The sequence below is a fragment of the Bemisia tabaci genome, chromosome 7, assembly GCF_918797505.1.
Source record: "Bemisia tabaci chromosome 7, PGI_BMITA_v3".
NCBI classification, from domain to species: Eukaryota; Metazoa; Arthropoda; class Insecta; order Hemiptera; family Aleyrodidae; genus Bemisia; species Bemisia tabaci.
Genome location: NC_092799.1, coordinates 28447862 through 28461643, shown reverse-complemented (window position 1 = coordinate 28461643; position 13782 = coordinate 28447862). Strand labels below are relative to the sequence as shown.

At 38.9% G+C, this 13782-nt stretch overlaps 1 protein-coding gene across 2 annotated transcripts; it reads right to left on the bottom strand.

Moving 5' to 3' along the window:
• Positions 1–6027: 6027 nt before the first annotated feature.
• Positions 6028–13782, bottom strand: LOC109040635 (glutathione S-transferase 1). Of its 2 annotated transcripts, none has more exons than XM_072302699.1 (6): positions 13590–13782; positions 12037–12180; positions 10708–10766; positions 7705–7846; positions 6967–7131; positions 6028–6401 (listed from the first exon to the last, which is right to left on the bottom strand). In XM_072302699.1, exons 1-6 carry the CDS (start codon positions 13653–13655, stop codon positions 6231–6233), a joined length of 747 nt encoding a protein of 248 aa, XP_072158800.1. In that variant the 5' UTR covers positions 13656–13782; the 3' UTR covers positions 6028–6230. The 2 variants fall into 2 exon arrangements, with proteins under 2 accessions (XP_072158800.1, XP_072158799.1); XM_072302698.1 differs by having other exon boundaries at positions 6033–6401; positions 12037–12183; positions 13590–13781.

The following is a 13782-nucleotide window of genomic DNA, read 5'->3' as shown; positions in this document are numbered from 1 at the left end:
ACAGGCAGAGTTTCTCAATAGAGGGGTGCTCTATATCGGCGACTTGTGGACCACTACGCTGACCTTGATGCTAAAGGGACTCTACTTGATGCTAACAGCTGTTTTTATTATCACGGTATTCACGGTGCTGCGGCATCCCCTCTTACGGTTTCTCTCCTTCCTCCCCCCCCCCCCCCCCATAGTGGGGATGGCTATCAAAATTGTGGCTATCCAGATTTTCACTTTCCCCACCATTCAAGAATTATTACGGGCCAAAAATTCAGCATGAAACTTACAGATTGGACAAAGACTGAAATTATCATTTAGGATGAATATAAGTGATGTGTGCTTACCATAGGCGGTAATTGGTGGAGGCTACTCCCCCCCCCCCCCCCATCCTTTAGAAATGTGGGGAAATTTGTTACTAGTAATTGTGTGAAATCGACGGTGAAATACTGTCATGTAGACCACGTATATCACGGTTTGCGACGTTGCAGACTCGGCCCTATTTCATTTTTTAAATGAAAAACTATTTCACGTGAATTCTTGAAAACTTCCGTGATTTTATCCCTCTCTAAGCGAAGAAAACACTGTGAAAATTTCGAGGAATAAAATTGATTGGTTTTCTTTAAAAAAATAAAAATAAAATGAAAGCGGAATTTTGAAACACCGTGAACGAGATACGTGGTTAATTGGTAATTTCACCGTCGATATGTTTCATCCCCGAATGTTGTAATCGGTGAGTTCAAAATCATGCCTGGTGCAACTTCATGTCTCAAAATTTTCCGGGGAGATTCCTCGGACACCCTTTAATGCTGGGGAAATTCCCCAGACCTTACTTTGGAGTTGTAACCCCCCTTCCCCCGATTTCCTCGAAGTGTTATTCCTATTTCCGCCAATGGCAGGTGGTACCATTTAGGTATTAAACACTTTGATCTCCACTGAAATGAGACCTGATGAGACTCTCCAAATGAGACCTGAAAGCAGCGCTCCTGTAGCAATGCAGGCATACAGTAGTAGAGACTCAAAGATGTGTGTTTTCTTTTTTTCGTACGGCCGTATGAACTCTCAACGCCGTTTTTTGGTCAGCAACGGGACCACTGTGTGGCGAAATCATGCGCAGGGCCGCGTAGTGCTTGTGCAATTGTCGCCACTTGCGGAACTTATGGATACGAAACGTCCCTCTTATTCACGGACAGTGGGCGTAGCTCAAATTTTTTCGGATAAAATATTTCTTGTGAGAATAATGTGAAACATTTTTCCATAATTTTATCACTCGTATCTATACAATAGATGCAGTTGAAAATCAAATTCTCCGAAAATTCAACGATACTTCTTCGATTGAAAATGTATGATCCATATAAGTAAATTTAGAAAACAAAAACGCACGAAATTGATTTTTGACATACTTTCACTGTTCAATTTTCCTGAATCCGATCAGCGGAGAAGGCATCCATGAGCCTTTCTGATTGAAAATTTATTCGTTTGCTTTATGGCAAAGAGAAAGAATATATATACCTAAAAGTAAGGAGAGAAAAATTATCTAAGTGAACTTTTTTTAAAAATGTACTTAGCAGAAATAAATGATTTCCAATTCAAGAAAATGGAAAGTTCTCCTGTTTGATTTTAAATGCATAATTATTCTCTATCAAATAGATCGGACAGTTCCAACCTTTTTGCATTTTCTTGCTTAAATCAGAGACGCTCTTTTTGAAAATTCGAACCGCTCGTGGCGAGGCTGTAGATTTTTCAAGAACCGTCAAGGTGACCAGACACAAGTCACCAGATAATAGCACGTGCCAATAACAGAAAGCGCGTATTCGAAGCCACGTATTCCGCGTGTGCAGAAGAGCACTGCCTTCATTTGTATGTAAATTTTGCGTCCATCGAATAAATTAGTCGACTCAAATTTTGAATGTTCCAGAACTCCTCTACAGCTAAAGTGATGGATATTATATTTGCGTTGAGGGAAACAATAGGAGTAGTTAAAAGGAAAGAATCGCGTGGATTGGAGAGGACGGGGTTAGGGCTTCAGAATAATGGAGAAACTCAAAATAAGTATCTCCATTGCAGTCACTCTTTCTACCTTCCTCTTATCACAAGAGTAAACAGAACATGGCCATGACATCATGCGTGTGGTAAACAGATAACATGAGTAGGTAGGTATGCACTGACGTCATTGACTAAGCGCTTACGGAAATTTTTCTGTTGGAGTCGACACTGCCGTTTTAATGGAACACGCCGTATAAACATCCTGGCGTTGCAAAATTTCTTCAATACAAACCTAATTCACTAGGAAAATTGTGAATATTTTTCCTAATTTTCTTCAGACAATTTTGTTCGCAATTCTATCTAAAACGTCGGAAAATTTCAATGAAAAATTCGCATAATTTTCTTCAAAAATACATGTTTTATCCGGGGCAATTTGGCAACTCTCGAATGTTCATACGGCGTTCTTCCTTAGCACGGCAGTACACCCCAGTGGTTCACTGGGGGATTATTGCCACGCACGAGGGAAAAATTCCTACGGAAAACTAAAGTAATCTATCCAGCTAATTAAAATTTAAAGTATTAGATATTGAACCTCGGTTCTGATAACTGATGTCTTTCGTGGAGAATACGAGTCTCAGTTTGGCTACAGGTTCGATTCGACTAAAAACTTACAAGCGAGTCTTACAAAAATTGATTATACAAGAGCCGCAAGTCGAGTCGTGTAGGATCAGGACTCTGAACAGTGGTAAACAATACGGGTCAATTTATGGACGATAATGCGCCTTCATTTTCGTCGGATACCGTGCAATACTTCTGTGGCGGAATAGTTGCTCAGAGCGCCTTCACGAGTATCTCCTCGACTTGATGTAGACGCAGAGGATCGCGACCGCTATGATATTACCCTCTAAGAGCCCGTGCGTAGTTCTTGCGCACCCTCCCCTTGGCACTTGCGTTTACGATGATCGACATTAACTCGGAAAAGGATCGATATACAGGGTGTTCGCAACAAACACCTCAATAATCGATTCTTCACCATAGCTTCAAATAGGAAAATATCGATAATCGATCATTCACGCTACGCCACTGGCACCCTCGCGTCTTTGGATGCAAATTGCGTGGTTTTTTTTGACAGGAAACTTGAATTACAACACAATTTTTCAAAATTCGAAAAAGCAAGAATGGCGTTCGCCTCGAGTGCTATCTGTTTGATCGATTTTTGTGAAGCTTTGGTGTCAGGAAGTATTACTTTTTGACGTAAAAACCAAATTTCCGGTGAAATGTTCAAAATTCAAAAATCTAAGATGACGGAAGTAGCTTGAAATGCTATTTTGGCACCCTCAAAATCATACAACTTTGCAATGCAGATACAGGGCCGGATTATCCTACTTGCCGCCCATGGGCCGCCTGTATTTTACCGCCCCCTTCTCATTCGTTTTGAAACATCAATAGATCGTATTCGACAGTGGTTCGATGCATAGTTTGGTTCAAAAAAATAGAACATAACCTCAAACAAACGTTTTCGGATTTAATTTGGAAAAGCTGAAAAGGAGAAAATTTCTAACAATTTCACTTTTCATTACCATTTGGTACTCGAGAGAATAAAAATTCGATCACATGAGACCCGTTACCGTAGATTTCTAAATTGAATTTTGAGGCTGTGGTTACATATTGAACCAATCGATATCAATATAATCTCACCTGTGTGATCTGTCGAATACGATCTTGAAAAACAATCAAGTGAACGTGCCGGTGGGAGAGGAGAGGGGTGTATGAGACGCGTTTACTCATGTAGGGCACATTTTTTGTGAAAGCCCTGTCAACACTAACAAAAGTTCCGTTCCGTAAACCCATCCCTGTTTGCACAAGGCCTTCCATGTATGAAAAACGAACGAAAAAGTTATGAAAGAACAAACATAAATGTGGTTGATAATTTTAGCTTCCACCGCCGCCGCGCCGACCGCACTGTGTTGGCGCAATGCGTGAGGTATTCATGCAGTCTTGTAGGCGCTATGCTTTTCTCGCCGACAGCTGCTGACCACACTGTTTGGCGCAATGCGTGAAGTATTCACGCAGTCTTGTAGGTGCTATGCGTTTCATGCCGACCGCCTCACCGCTCCGTTCCAGGTCAAATTGCGTGCTTGGTTTTTCTCTTAACTCGACAAACTAAAGGTGTTGTCTCTTGTATCAACGAAAGACGACAAAATTAGAAATTACTATACTTTCACTCTCAGGAAATGAGAGTTTTTGTCGCCTTATCTCGATTGTAATTTATTTTCTGAATCCGATTTTTTCCTCTCTTTTTTTGATACCTACATTCAAAAAAATTGCAAAATTTGCCGCCCCTCATATTTTGCTGCCATGGGCCGCGGCCCATATGGCCACCTTCTTAATCCGGCCATGTTCAGATATCCATTCCATTTCCACTCACTTAAAATCGATGAATAAATCTCGGTTGATTTAGACCTCGATATTGGCGCAATCCTCAATCTTTTCGAATTGATACTGATTGATACTGATTGTTTATATATTTATGGGATTATTTGATCATCCGGAGAAATAAAGTGAAAATTCATAATCCATACATCATATGTATACGTAAAAGCGAGCTGATAATAACTCTGATTAGAGAAAATGTAAGATGCAAAGGAGAAGACAAAGAAAAAAGAAAGAAGAAAGGATTATGAATTATATTTTTCATACTTTTTTTTTACATCAGAGATGTGCTATTATGCAGCTTGTAACTTTAATGAAAAACGTATGTATAACAACATGGTACACGCTATCGCAAGACGACCTCTATGATTGTCATGGAACAAATGTCATGGGAAGATGTTTTGGCCTTTGTTAACTTTTTAATACAGGTGTATCTTACAAGTAGAGTTTAATTTTGCCTCACTTCCAGATGAGTTTGAAAGCAATGTGTGTTCAGTTCACCGCACCGGTTCGAGGAAACTGTCCATATAAAGTTTTCCTTCAATTTCAGTGTAGGCAATAAGCCTACCTTGGTGAGCAAAACTCTACCTCTCCGTACCAATATACTAAAAACGAATTTTCTGTCGAGCATATGCTGCATATGTGAGGCACCTTGCCATTTTCTTGCCTCTATTATACCTTCAACCTTGTACTAACAATATATTTCTAGATATGTAACTTCATAAATTTTTAGATCACACGCTGTCCGTAAAATATGGAATGGAAAAAAATTAGGAAATAGTGTGGTTCTCTAAGCAATAGGCACTTCAAGCTTTAAATGTTCATTGCGGACCTTCGTCTAAAAATATATTTGCTTACTAAAATATGTGAAAAAGAGATAATCCTGTGCCTGAAATTAAGTCATTTATTGCCACAATCCAAAGAATCATTGCGTTGTATAAAGGCACAATGTACATCACAATAATTATGCTGCATGTGAATGTGCGAACTTCGAGTATGTGTGCCTATTTTATGGTTGGTTGGTTGGTAAATAAATTTATTTAAAGGTGGTAGTGGTCAAAAATGTGTGCCAGTTGTTAACAATTTATCCTTGCCGTCAGTATAAAAGAAGGACGGCTAATCAATTTTTTATAAAAGATAATTAAAATGTATTTTTTATTTTCAATTTGATGTCTCAATGTGCTTTTTGCCTTTTCAAGCGTTACGGAAGTTTTCTTCTTTTTAACTAGGTTTTGACAAATGGTGCTATGTTTTCAGGTCTCAGAATGAGTTAATTTTTTCTGCAATTTTTATCCATGTAAGTGCATGGAACTTGTTCTAAAGTTTTTCGCCTTAAAAACATTACGATCAAATTTTTGCGGAGTATATAAGACGTGAATTGAACTTTCTCCCTCAATTCTTAGATCTCACACAGAAAACATACATTTTAAATTGCAGTTTAGAGTAAAAATTAGTGGAGAAGGTATTTTTCAAAAAAAAATCAGTACACACCAAACCACTCAAACTACTTAGGGGGGGGGGGGCATGAGAAACATACATGACAATATTCTTTATTAGTGGGAAATAATTACTTTTAAGAATAATTTTATTTAAATAAATTACAACAAGTGAATATGATAAAGTCCACAGACGGAATCATGATTCCGTATCGTCTGGGTGACAATTGTTTATTCCTCCTTCCTTAGAGAGAGGGGAACAAACTAAATTGAAAAATATAAAACTTTAGAATTTCAACCTACGCATTTTAAGGTTGATCCAAGAATCCAAGATGGACAGTATTTCCACACTTTCTTGTAGATTTCTCTTATTTGAGAATATTGATTCTATTACGAGTTAGTTTTCACCTTCGTCTTTTGCTTTTCTTTGAAGCGGTCCCACAACTTTTTGAAATCTTGAACTCCCTTTTCATTTAGCTCCTGGTAATCCGGTACAGCTTGCTTGCAACTAGCAAACCATCGCACAATATTCGGATGGTTTGTAATGTCAAAACCGACGGCCTGGAACATAAAATCAAATTCTTGAAATAATGAGGATGTTTAAACTTGCTGTCACCGTCATCAAAAAAAGGTTCTAGAGAGAAATTGCAGGCTTGAATATAAAAAATCAGGTTTTATTCTATGGCCTTTGTTTCCGTCAACCATGCAAGCATATTCGAACTAAGTGTTCACCAATATGAAATGGACTACATTTTGCAATTCGGAACCATAATTTTTGCCCTAATTTAGAAACACCGTAATCCCATCAGTTTCCCCATGTATGTAAGAGTTTTTACCGATGACCCAGAAGTTTCAGTTCCGAATTGCAAACTTTGGTCTAAATGATTACCAAGCGGACAGAACTGTTAGATGAGCCATTGAAATGGGAAAGAGGAAGCTTAAACCCCAAAAGTATCCAAAATCGCAAATATAGCATTTTCTGAAAAGAATTTGAAGGGTCGAAACGTCCAAACCTCCTACCTCTGGACTACACATGTGACCTTCATTTAGTACTTTACCCAGATACAATACCTCACATGCGTTCAAGTCATGTATATTTCTGATGGAAGAGAGAAAATTTACTTACATTCACTGATGATACGCCCGCAAGAAGAGAAATATCAGCGAGAGAAATGTTTTGTCCGGTAACGAAATCCGATTTCTTCAACATATCATCAAAGATTGGAAAAGATTTAGGCACTTTTTGGAACCGTTCTTCATCATGAGGAGCAGGTCCAAGCATGCAGTAGTACTAGAATAACAAATATTTGAAACACATTTTGATCTGAAATATGGGCGAACTAAATCTGAAACATTCCATAATAATAGATCCATGGAACAGTGAAAGAAATAAAACTTTGGGCAAAAACGCGCGAGTTTTTTGTTTTTACTAATTACCTAGAAAAAGGGCCATGCAGTATAAGCAAGCTATGGTTTTTGTATACGAATTTAAGCATCCTAATACATGTTTCCTAATTAAAATCTTACATGTCAAGCTAATTAAAATACAATTTTAATGTATTAAAACTTAAAATATGGAGCAAGAGGACGATGATCTTATTGCTAAATTATTTTTTATCATTCCAGCAGGTGTGCCTGTCAATCGGAAATTTTAGTTGGGCGCAACATTCGTAGCTTTCTGGAAACATTACGGCCGTTGCCAGATCATTTTTACGTATTTAAATCAAAGGAAGTATCTCCGTTGTGACTTGAGCCCTGAGATCCATAGGAACACTCGCATAACACGGCCCATGTCACAATGGAGATAGTTTTCATTTGATTTAAATGCGACTATTTGGATGATCAATTATAACGTGGAACTTACCCAATAATCAATGAAAGGTTGATAAAAAGTATTCATGTCAAAATCCAGCGCTTGGTCCACTAGTGCTCTTTTTTGAGGGTCTTTAGGGTACAGCGAATCGTCTTTCCCATATTTGTTTGCCAAGTACCTCATAATTGCCCGGCTGAAAAATGATAGGAATTGCGCATAATTAATCAATTTCGGGTTGAAACTAGACGCAAGCTGCTACAGTCACGGGGAAAAGTCCATTAGCCGGATGCCCACTGATTATTCAAAAGTTTTTTCCGTGCAGACAATTCCTCTTTTTCTACCTCTCTCCAAATCAGACTCCATTCACTCATTTGTCAAAAAACCTAAACTTTTTAAAAATCTCTATACGAATCATTCCAATTCAAAACGTTTGTCTCACAATCGACCTATAATATGCCCTCGGGCTCGGGCGATTTCAGCGTGTGCGTGTCTTGTTCCGTATTGTGATTCCGTAGTTTCCCCTTAAATTGGTAGGTTGACCACACGCATTACATTCAAGTATACAACCAACCACACGCGCGTCCGCGCGTGTTTTGTCAGTATGCTGCGGCGCGGCAGGCGGGCGACCAGCGCCTACAATCCTAAAGGGATACTTCACGCATTGCGCAATGCTTGAAGTATCCCCTTAGGTTTGTAGGCGCCTGTGCGCGTTCCGCACAGGCGGCACGCCGCGCCGCTGCGCCATAGTGGATCGAGTCAATAGGGGAGGTCGGACAAAATCTGGAAACATTAAAAGCTTTTAACTCCGTTTATACAAACTTTGAGGTTCCAAAATTGGTTTAATTGGTCTTCTCGTAAAATATTTCCTCAAGATGTACGACCCCTTTGAAAAAAATGTGACGAAATAAACATAACAAATTGTAGTTTTAGTCAAAACTTTCATGTTCGACCACTTTGATTGATTGACTGTGCGCCGTTCCGACGCTTGAGAGCGATATGTGTCATGGCACGAGGAGTCAGCTATTTGAATTCTGTTGCATGAGACAGGGGGCTTCGAGATCGAGTCGATGAAATTCGGATTTTTTAGGTCAACTCCCAAACCGTATACCCGTAGCCTCTGACTGGCGGTCTAAAATAACGGAGGAAAACATCGAGAACATGTTGATTTGGCCACCTTGTTTAAAACATTTTAATTCCAAATTTGGTTGGCTAAGATATAAAAACGAGCTAAAAGCCAAAAATAATTCAGTGCATTCAACCACATGATGTTAACACAACAAGCTAAAGATGAAAATACAACTAAAAAAAAAAATATTTCAAAATGTGCTGTCTTTGTGAAAATGTTTCCATTAGTTTTTGATGGTTGCTCTGAGGAAGACCCTAGTCCTTTGGGTCGAAATGTCTGCCGCTGTAAATAATTTTTTGTGAATTGTATTTTCATATTTTGCGTGTTGTGTTGACATTATGTGGTTGAATACACTGAATTATTTTTGGCTTTTAGCTCGTTTTTATACAGGGTGTTCGAAAAGTCCCCTCCCCCCCCTCTAACTTTTGACCTAATTGAGGTAGAGATTTGAAACTTGGAGGGTGTTCCTAGATCAAAGGGAGCTACTTTTTGACCCCCCCAAAATTTTGGGGGGCCCCATTTTGGGGGGGTTACGGACCCTAACTTTTAATTTTCAAATGGGAAGACCCCCTTTGTGATACCTCGTTCGAAAGAGCATAAAAAAAGAAAATTTTTCGCGCAAACCGGAAGTCATTATCTCAAACCGTTTCAAAATGGCGGCCGGTCAAAGTTCCAAATGGCCGAAAATTGGCACCTGTGCTATTTGCCCATGGATTTGCTTGAAACTCGGTATCTGGGGGTATTTTGGCACGAGAAAAACGAATTTGACGTTAGATTTTCAAAAAAAAACCCTAATTTTTCAAAATGGCGACCGGTTTAGGCTCAAAGTGGCCGAAAATTTGACAAACTCGATTTTTTTGCCAATGGATTCACCTGAAATTCGGTATCTGGGGGTATTTTGACCCGAGAATAACGAATTCAACGTTAGATTTTTAAACAAACCCTAATTTTTCAAAATGGCCGCCGATTAAAGTTCAAAATGGTCAAAAATTGGCAACCTCGACTTTTTGCCGATAGATTCGCCTGAAACTCGGTGTTTGAGGGTATCTGGGTGAGAGACAAAGGAATTCGACGTTATTTCACCGAGTTTCAGGCGAATCTATCGGCAAAAAGTCGAGGTTGCCAATTTTTGACCATTTTGAACTTTAATCGGCGGCCATTTTGAAAAATTAGGGTTTGTTTAAAAATCTAACGTTGAATTCGTTATTCTCGGGTCAAAATACCCCCAGATACCGAATTTCAGGTGAATCCATTGGCAAAAAAATCGAGTTTGTCAAATTTTCGGCCACTTTGAGCCTAAACCGGTCGCCATTTTGAAAAATTAGGGTTTTTTTGAAAATCTAACGTCAAATTCGTTTTTCTCGTGCCAAAATACCCCCAGATACCGAGTTTCAAGCAAATCCATGGGCAAATAGCACAGGTGCCAATTTTCGGCCATTTGGAACTTTGACCGGCCGCCATTTTGAAACGGTTTGAGATAATGACTTCCGGTTTGCGCGAAAAATTTTCTTTTTTTATGCTCTTTCGAACGAGGTATCACAAAGGGGGTCTTCCCATTTGAAAATTAAAAGTTAGGGTCCGTAACCCCCCCCAAAATGGGGCCCCCAAAATTTTTGGGGGGTCAAAAAGTAGCTCCCTTTGATCTAGGAACACCCTCCAAGTTTCAAATCTCTACCTCAATTAGGTCAAAAGTTAGAGGGGGGGGGAGGGGACTTTTCGAACACCCTGTATCTTAGCCAGCCAAATTTGGACTTGAAATGTTTTGAATTATGTTTGGCTTTTATCTCGTTTTTATATCATTCATTGGTCTTGTGTAAAGCTGTTTTTATTTCTATTAAATCGGGCTCAAAAGTGAACGAAATCCAATTGTGGTAATTTGTAAAATAAATAAATAATTAAATAATATTGATAAAAACGAAAAATCTCACCTTTCGTATAAGACGAATCCGTCGTCATCTAAAACGGGTACTGTGTGCTGAGAGTTCATCTAGAAAATGAGTCTGGTGAAAAAATATTGCAAACAACAAATGTTAAAGAAACCGAAACATCAAAGTAGAGCTGAAGGGATTAAGAATAAAGCTTATATATGGTGAGGTATGTTGATCAATCTCAGTTTGCATTGATGCGTAACGCACGTAAACCATAAATTTTTGTGCATAAGGAGGAATCAACGCTCATTTAAAATCGTGTATTACTACCTCATAGCCGTACTTTAATTTTTGCATCTAGAAGAAGAAATCATTATGGAATTGTATTCACGAAGGGAAATATAACAAAAAAATGTTATATCTCAATTCTCAATCGACGCACAGTGAATCGAGATGAATAGGTCGAACATCAAAGTTTTGACCAAAACTGCAAATTATGACAATCACTTCGTCACATTTTAAATTTGAAGGGGTGCTTCAAGAAGACAATTTTACGAGGAAATTAATAGAACCACTTTTAGAACCTCAAAATTTTGGGAAACCGGAGTTACAAGCTTTTAAAGTTTCCAAATTTTATCAGACCTCTCCTATTAATTGACCAGGTACCTAGCCAGGATTTTGTTTCCGGGTGGGCTTGGTCGGTTGACCGAGGCCCTCTCTCCTCCTCCAAGGGGGAGTTTGGAGGTATGGAATACCGCCCAGCTCAGAGGAGGTTGGAGATCTCCCTCGGAAAATTTTTGAAATTTTAAATCTGTTTGGACGCATTTTGAGGCTTCCTTGACGCAGATTTTCCATCAATTTTTGCGGAAAAATTAAGTTCCTGAAAATTTGCCGCCTCTATGTTATTTTCTTAAAGGAGAACAAATTGACATCATTTCTTGAAGTTTTTTTTTGCAGAATTTTCTTCGCACAGAGAAGAAAAATCACGGCAGTTTTAAAGAATTGTAGTTTTCCGTTTAAAAAATAAAGTATGACAGGAAGTCTGCGACGTCGCAAACCGAGATATGTGATTGCCGACTTAAACCATGCGGATATGGAGTTTTGCTATACAATGGTAAAGCAAAGGAAGGATGTAAGGTTGCGTTTCAAAATTAGGATTTTGCATTATCAACTTGCCATATATTATAAACAGCATTTCTCCAACAAGCTCATGAACTTTGAACTTTCATTCGCCATAACTCTAGCTGGGATTGTAATTGAAAGATGCTTTTCGTCTCGAAATATTTGCAGCGTTCTCCTCTATGGTGTGGTATTACTAATTGTTGAGGTGTTTTTTCCCATTCGAACTGGGACTTTCCCCACTGTTGTTTTTTATCAGTAGTCACTCACCTTCAAGAACTCCGGTGTTTTATGCTCATCTTTGAAAAGGTTTGTGTATTTTAGATTTATGTGCACTTCCAGGAGTTTTGCAGCCATTATTACTGCACGACAAGGAGGGCTGAAAGGGATGTAGTACAGATGAAGCCGCCCCATCTGCTATAATAAAATTACACAGATCATTACATGAAAGAAGCTATGTCCTAATGATGTAATATGCTGACCACGTTCAATTAATCTTTACCGATAATGGAGCTCTTGCATGTAACGGGGATTTGCGATTCAAGGACTGCTTTCATCGTAGAAAGCGAGAAACACGATGGTGCATGCCACTGCTTTTCTCTGAAACAAACTCCATAGCTCCAAGAAGCTTTCAAAGTTGAAGTCGGAGACCGGGATCACCCGCGTTACGTTGAGAGCCCACCTCTATAATCCAATCGAACTCTCTATCCATCCATCGGGTTTGCGGACTCCAAAGATCGGAACTGCAGCAACCTGCTGATATTTACCCTGTTTCTGCATAGAGAGTTACATACTATTTAGACACATAGAGGTGGACTCTCAGTGCAGCGTGGGTGACACCCCCCCCCCCCACCATTACGTCCTCATCGCAATTTGGAGAGCTTCCTTGGAGGTTTGAATTTTTTTTTTTTCCAGAAAAATCAGTGGCTTTATTGTGTTTTTCCTGAAACTTTAAGTGAGGAAAAGTACTCAGCTTGCAAATGCATGGCACATGCAAGAGTTTCATTTTCATTATCCGTTTCTCTATAAAAATTGAGATGCTTGAGGACAAGGCGCACGAGTGCAGTTTTCGCTATTTCGAGAAGTGTGCGTGTTTGAAGTTGCGAAATTACACGGATCCTTATGGCGGAAAGAAAGTTCGAAACTGACTTGTTGATGTTTAAAAATTGGAATATGGGAGATATTTTTCACAGAATATGCATTTAAGACTAGTTTTACTTGAAATTATTAATATGTCAATTGTTTCAAAAACGGCATGCACTTATGCGCCTTGTCCTCCAAGCCCCACAGTAATTGTTTGAGTTCTGATTCGTATCAAACTTTTTTTATACTGTGATATTTGACCGTAACATAAGTTACATCTAAACTTATGATTGCCATAAATTCTCACAGAAAATAACAGTTTTGAAATAAATACAAGATTATGCGGTTTGGTGGAGTTTTTCCTTCCTTCTTTTCAGCGTAAAATGTGAATTTCATTCATTTTTATGAAGTTTTTCGAATAATTTTCACAAAATGTAGTATGAAAAAAAGAACGTGCTTGCGTAAGTCAGATTTTGAGAACCTATTTACCCCTCGCAGGGATCTGATAGTTTTGAGTAGATACCCATAAACGGTCACACATTTTTTGAAAAGAAGGGGGGGGGGGGGGGTAGCTGTTTGAAGGAACAGCCTCTTAGGATCCCCCTAGCTGCGTACGTGTGCTTATCATCCATCACTGACAGTGTGCTTTTTAGTTCCCGGTCAATTGTTATAGTAGGAGGGTGATCGCAAGTATCAGTCTACTCATTCTGTAGCTATTATTTATTTCCATCGTCACTTACCTCAGTGGAAAATGCAGCAGTATTCCGCAAATGACAACTCGCCAAACGTTGTGTAAATTTGAACATTAAACGATTTGTATCGTATTACTTGCCGCGAAGAAAGTGTAGATGAATAATTAAAATTCCCGTGATAAAATGATGTCGATAGGAGAACTGCACCGCTCAAGAGTGGAGTTTACACTGATGGGAGAGC

What these genes read in the sequence shown, in the direction of transcription:
- LOC109040635 (XM_072302698.1), bottom strand. Translation starts at nt 13,655, where the DNA reads ATGTTCAAATTTACACAACGTTTGGCGAGTTGTCATTTGCGGAATACT. An exon ending in GGATTCGTCTTATACGAAAG is followed by an intron (nt 7,847 to 10,707) that starts GTGAGATTTTTC and finishes ATCATTTTTCAG; the next exon opens with CCGGGCAATTATGAGGTACT. An exon ending in CGGGCGTATCATCAGTGAAT is followed by an intron (nt 6,402 to 6,966) that starts GTAAGTAAATTT and finishes TTTATGTTCCAG; the next exon opens with GCCGTCGGTTTTGACATTAC.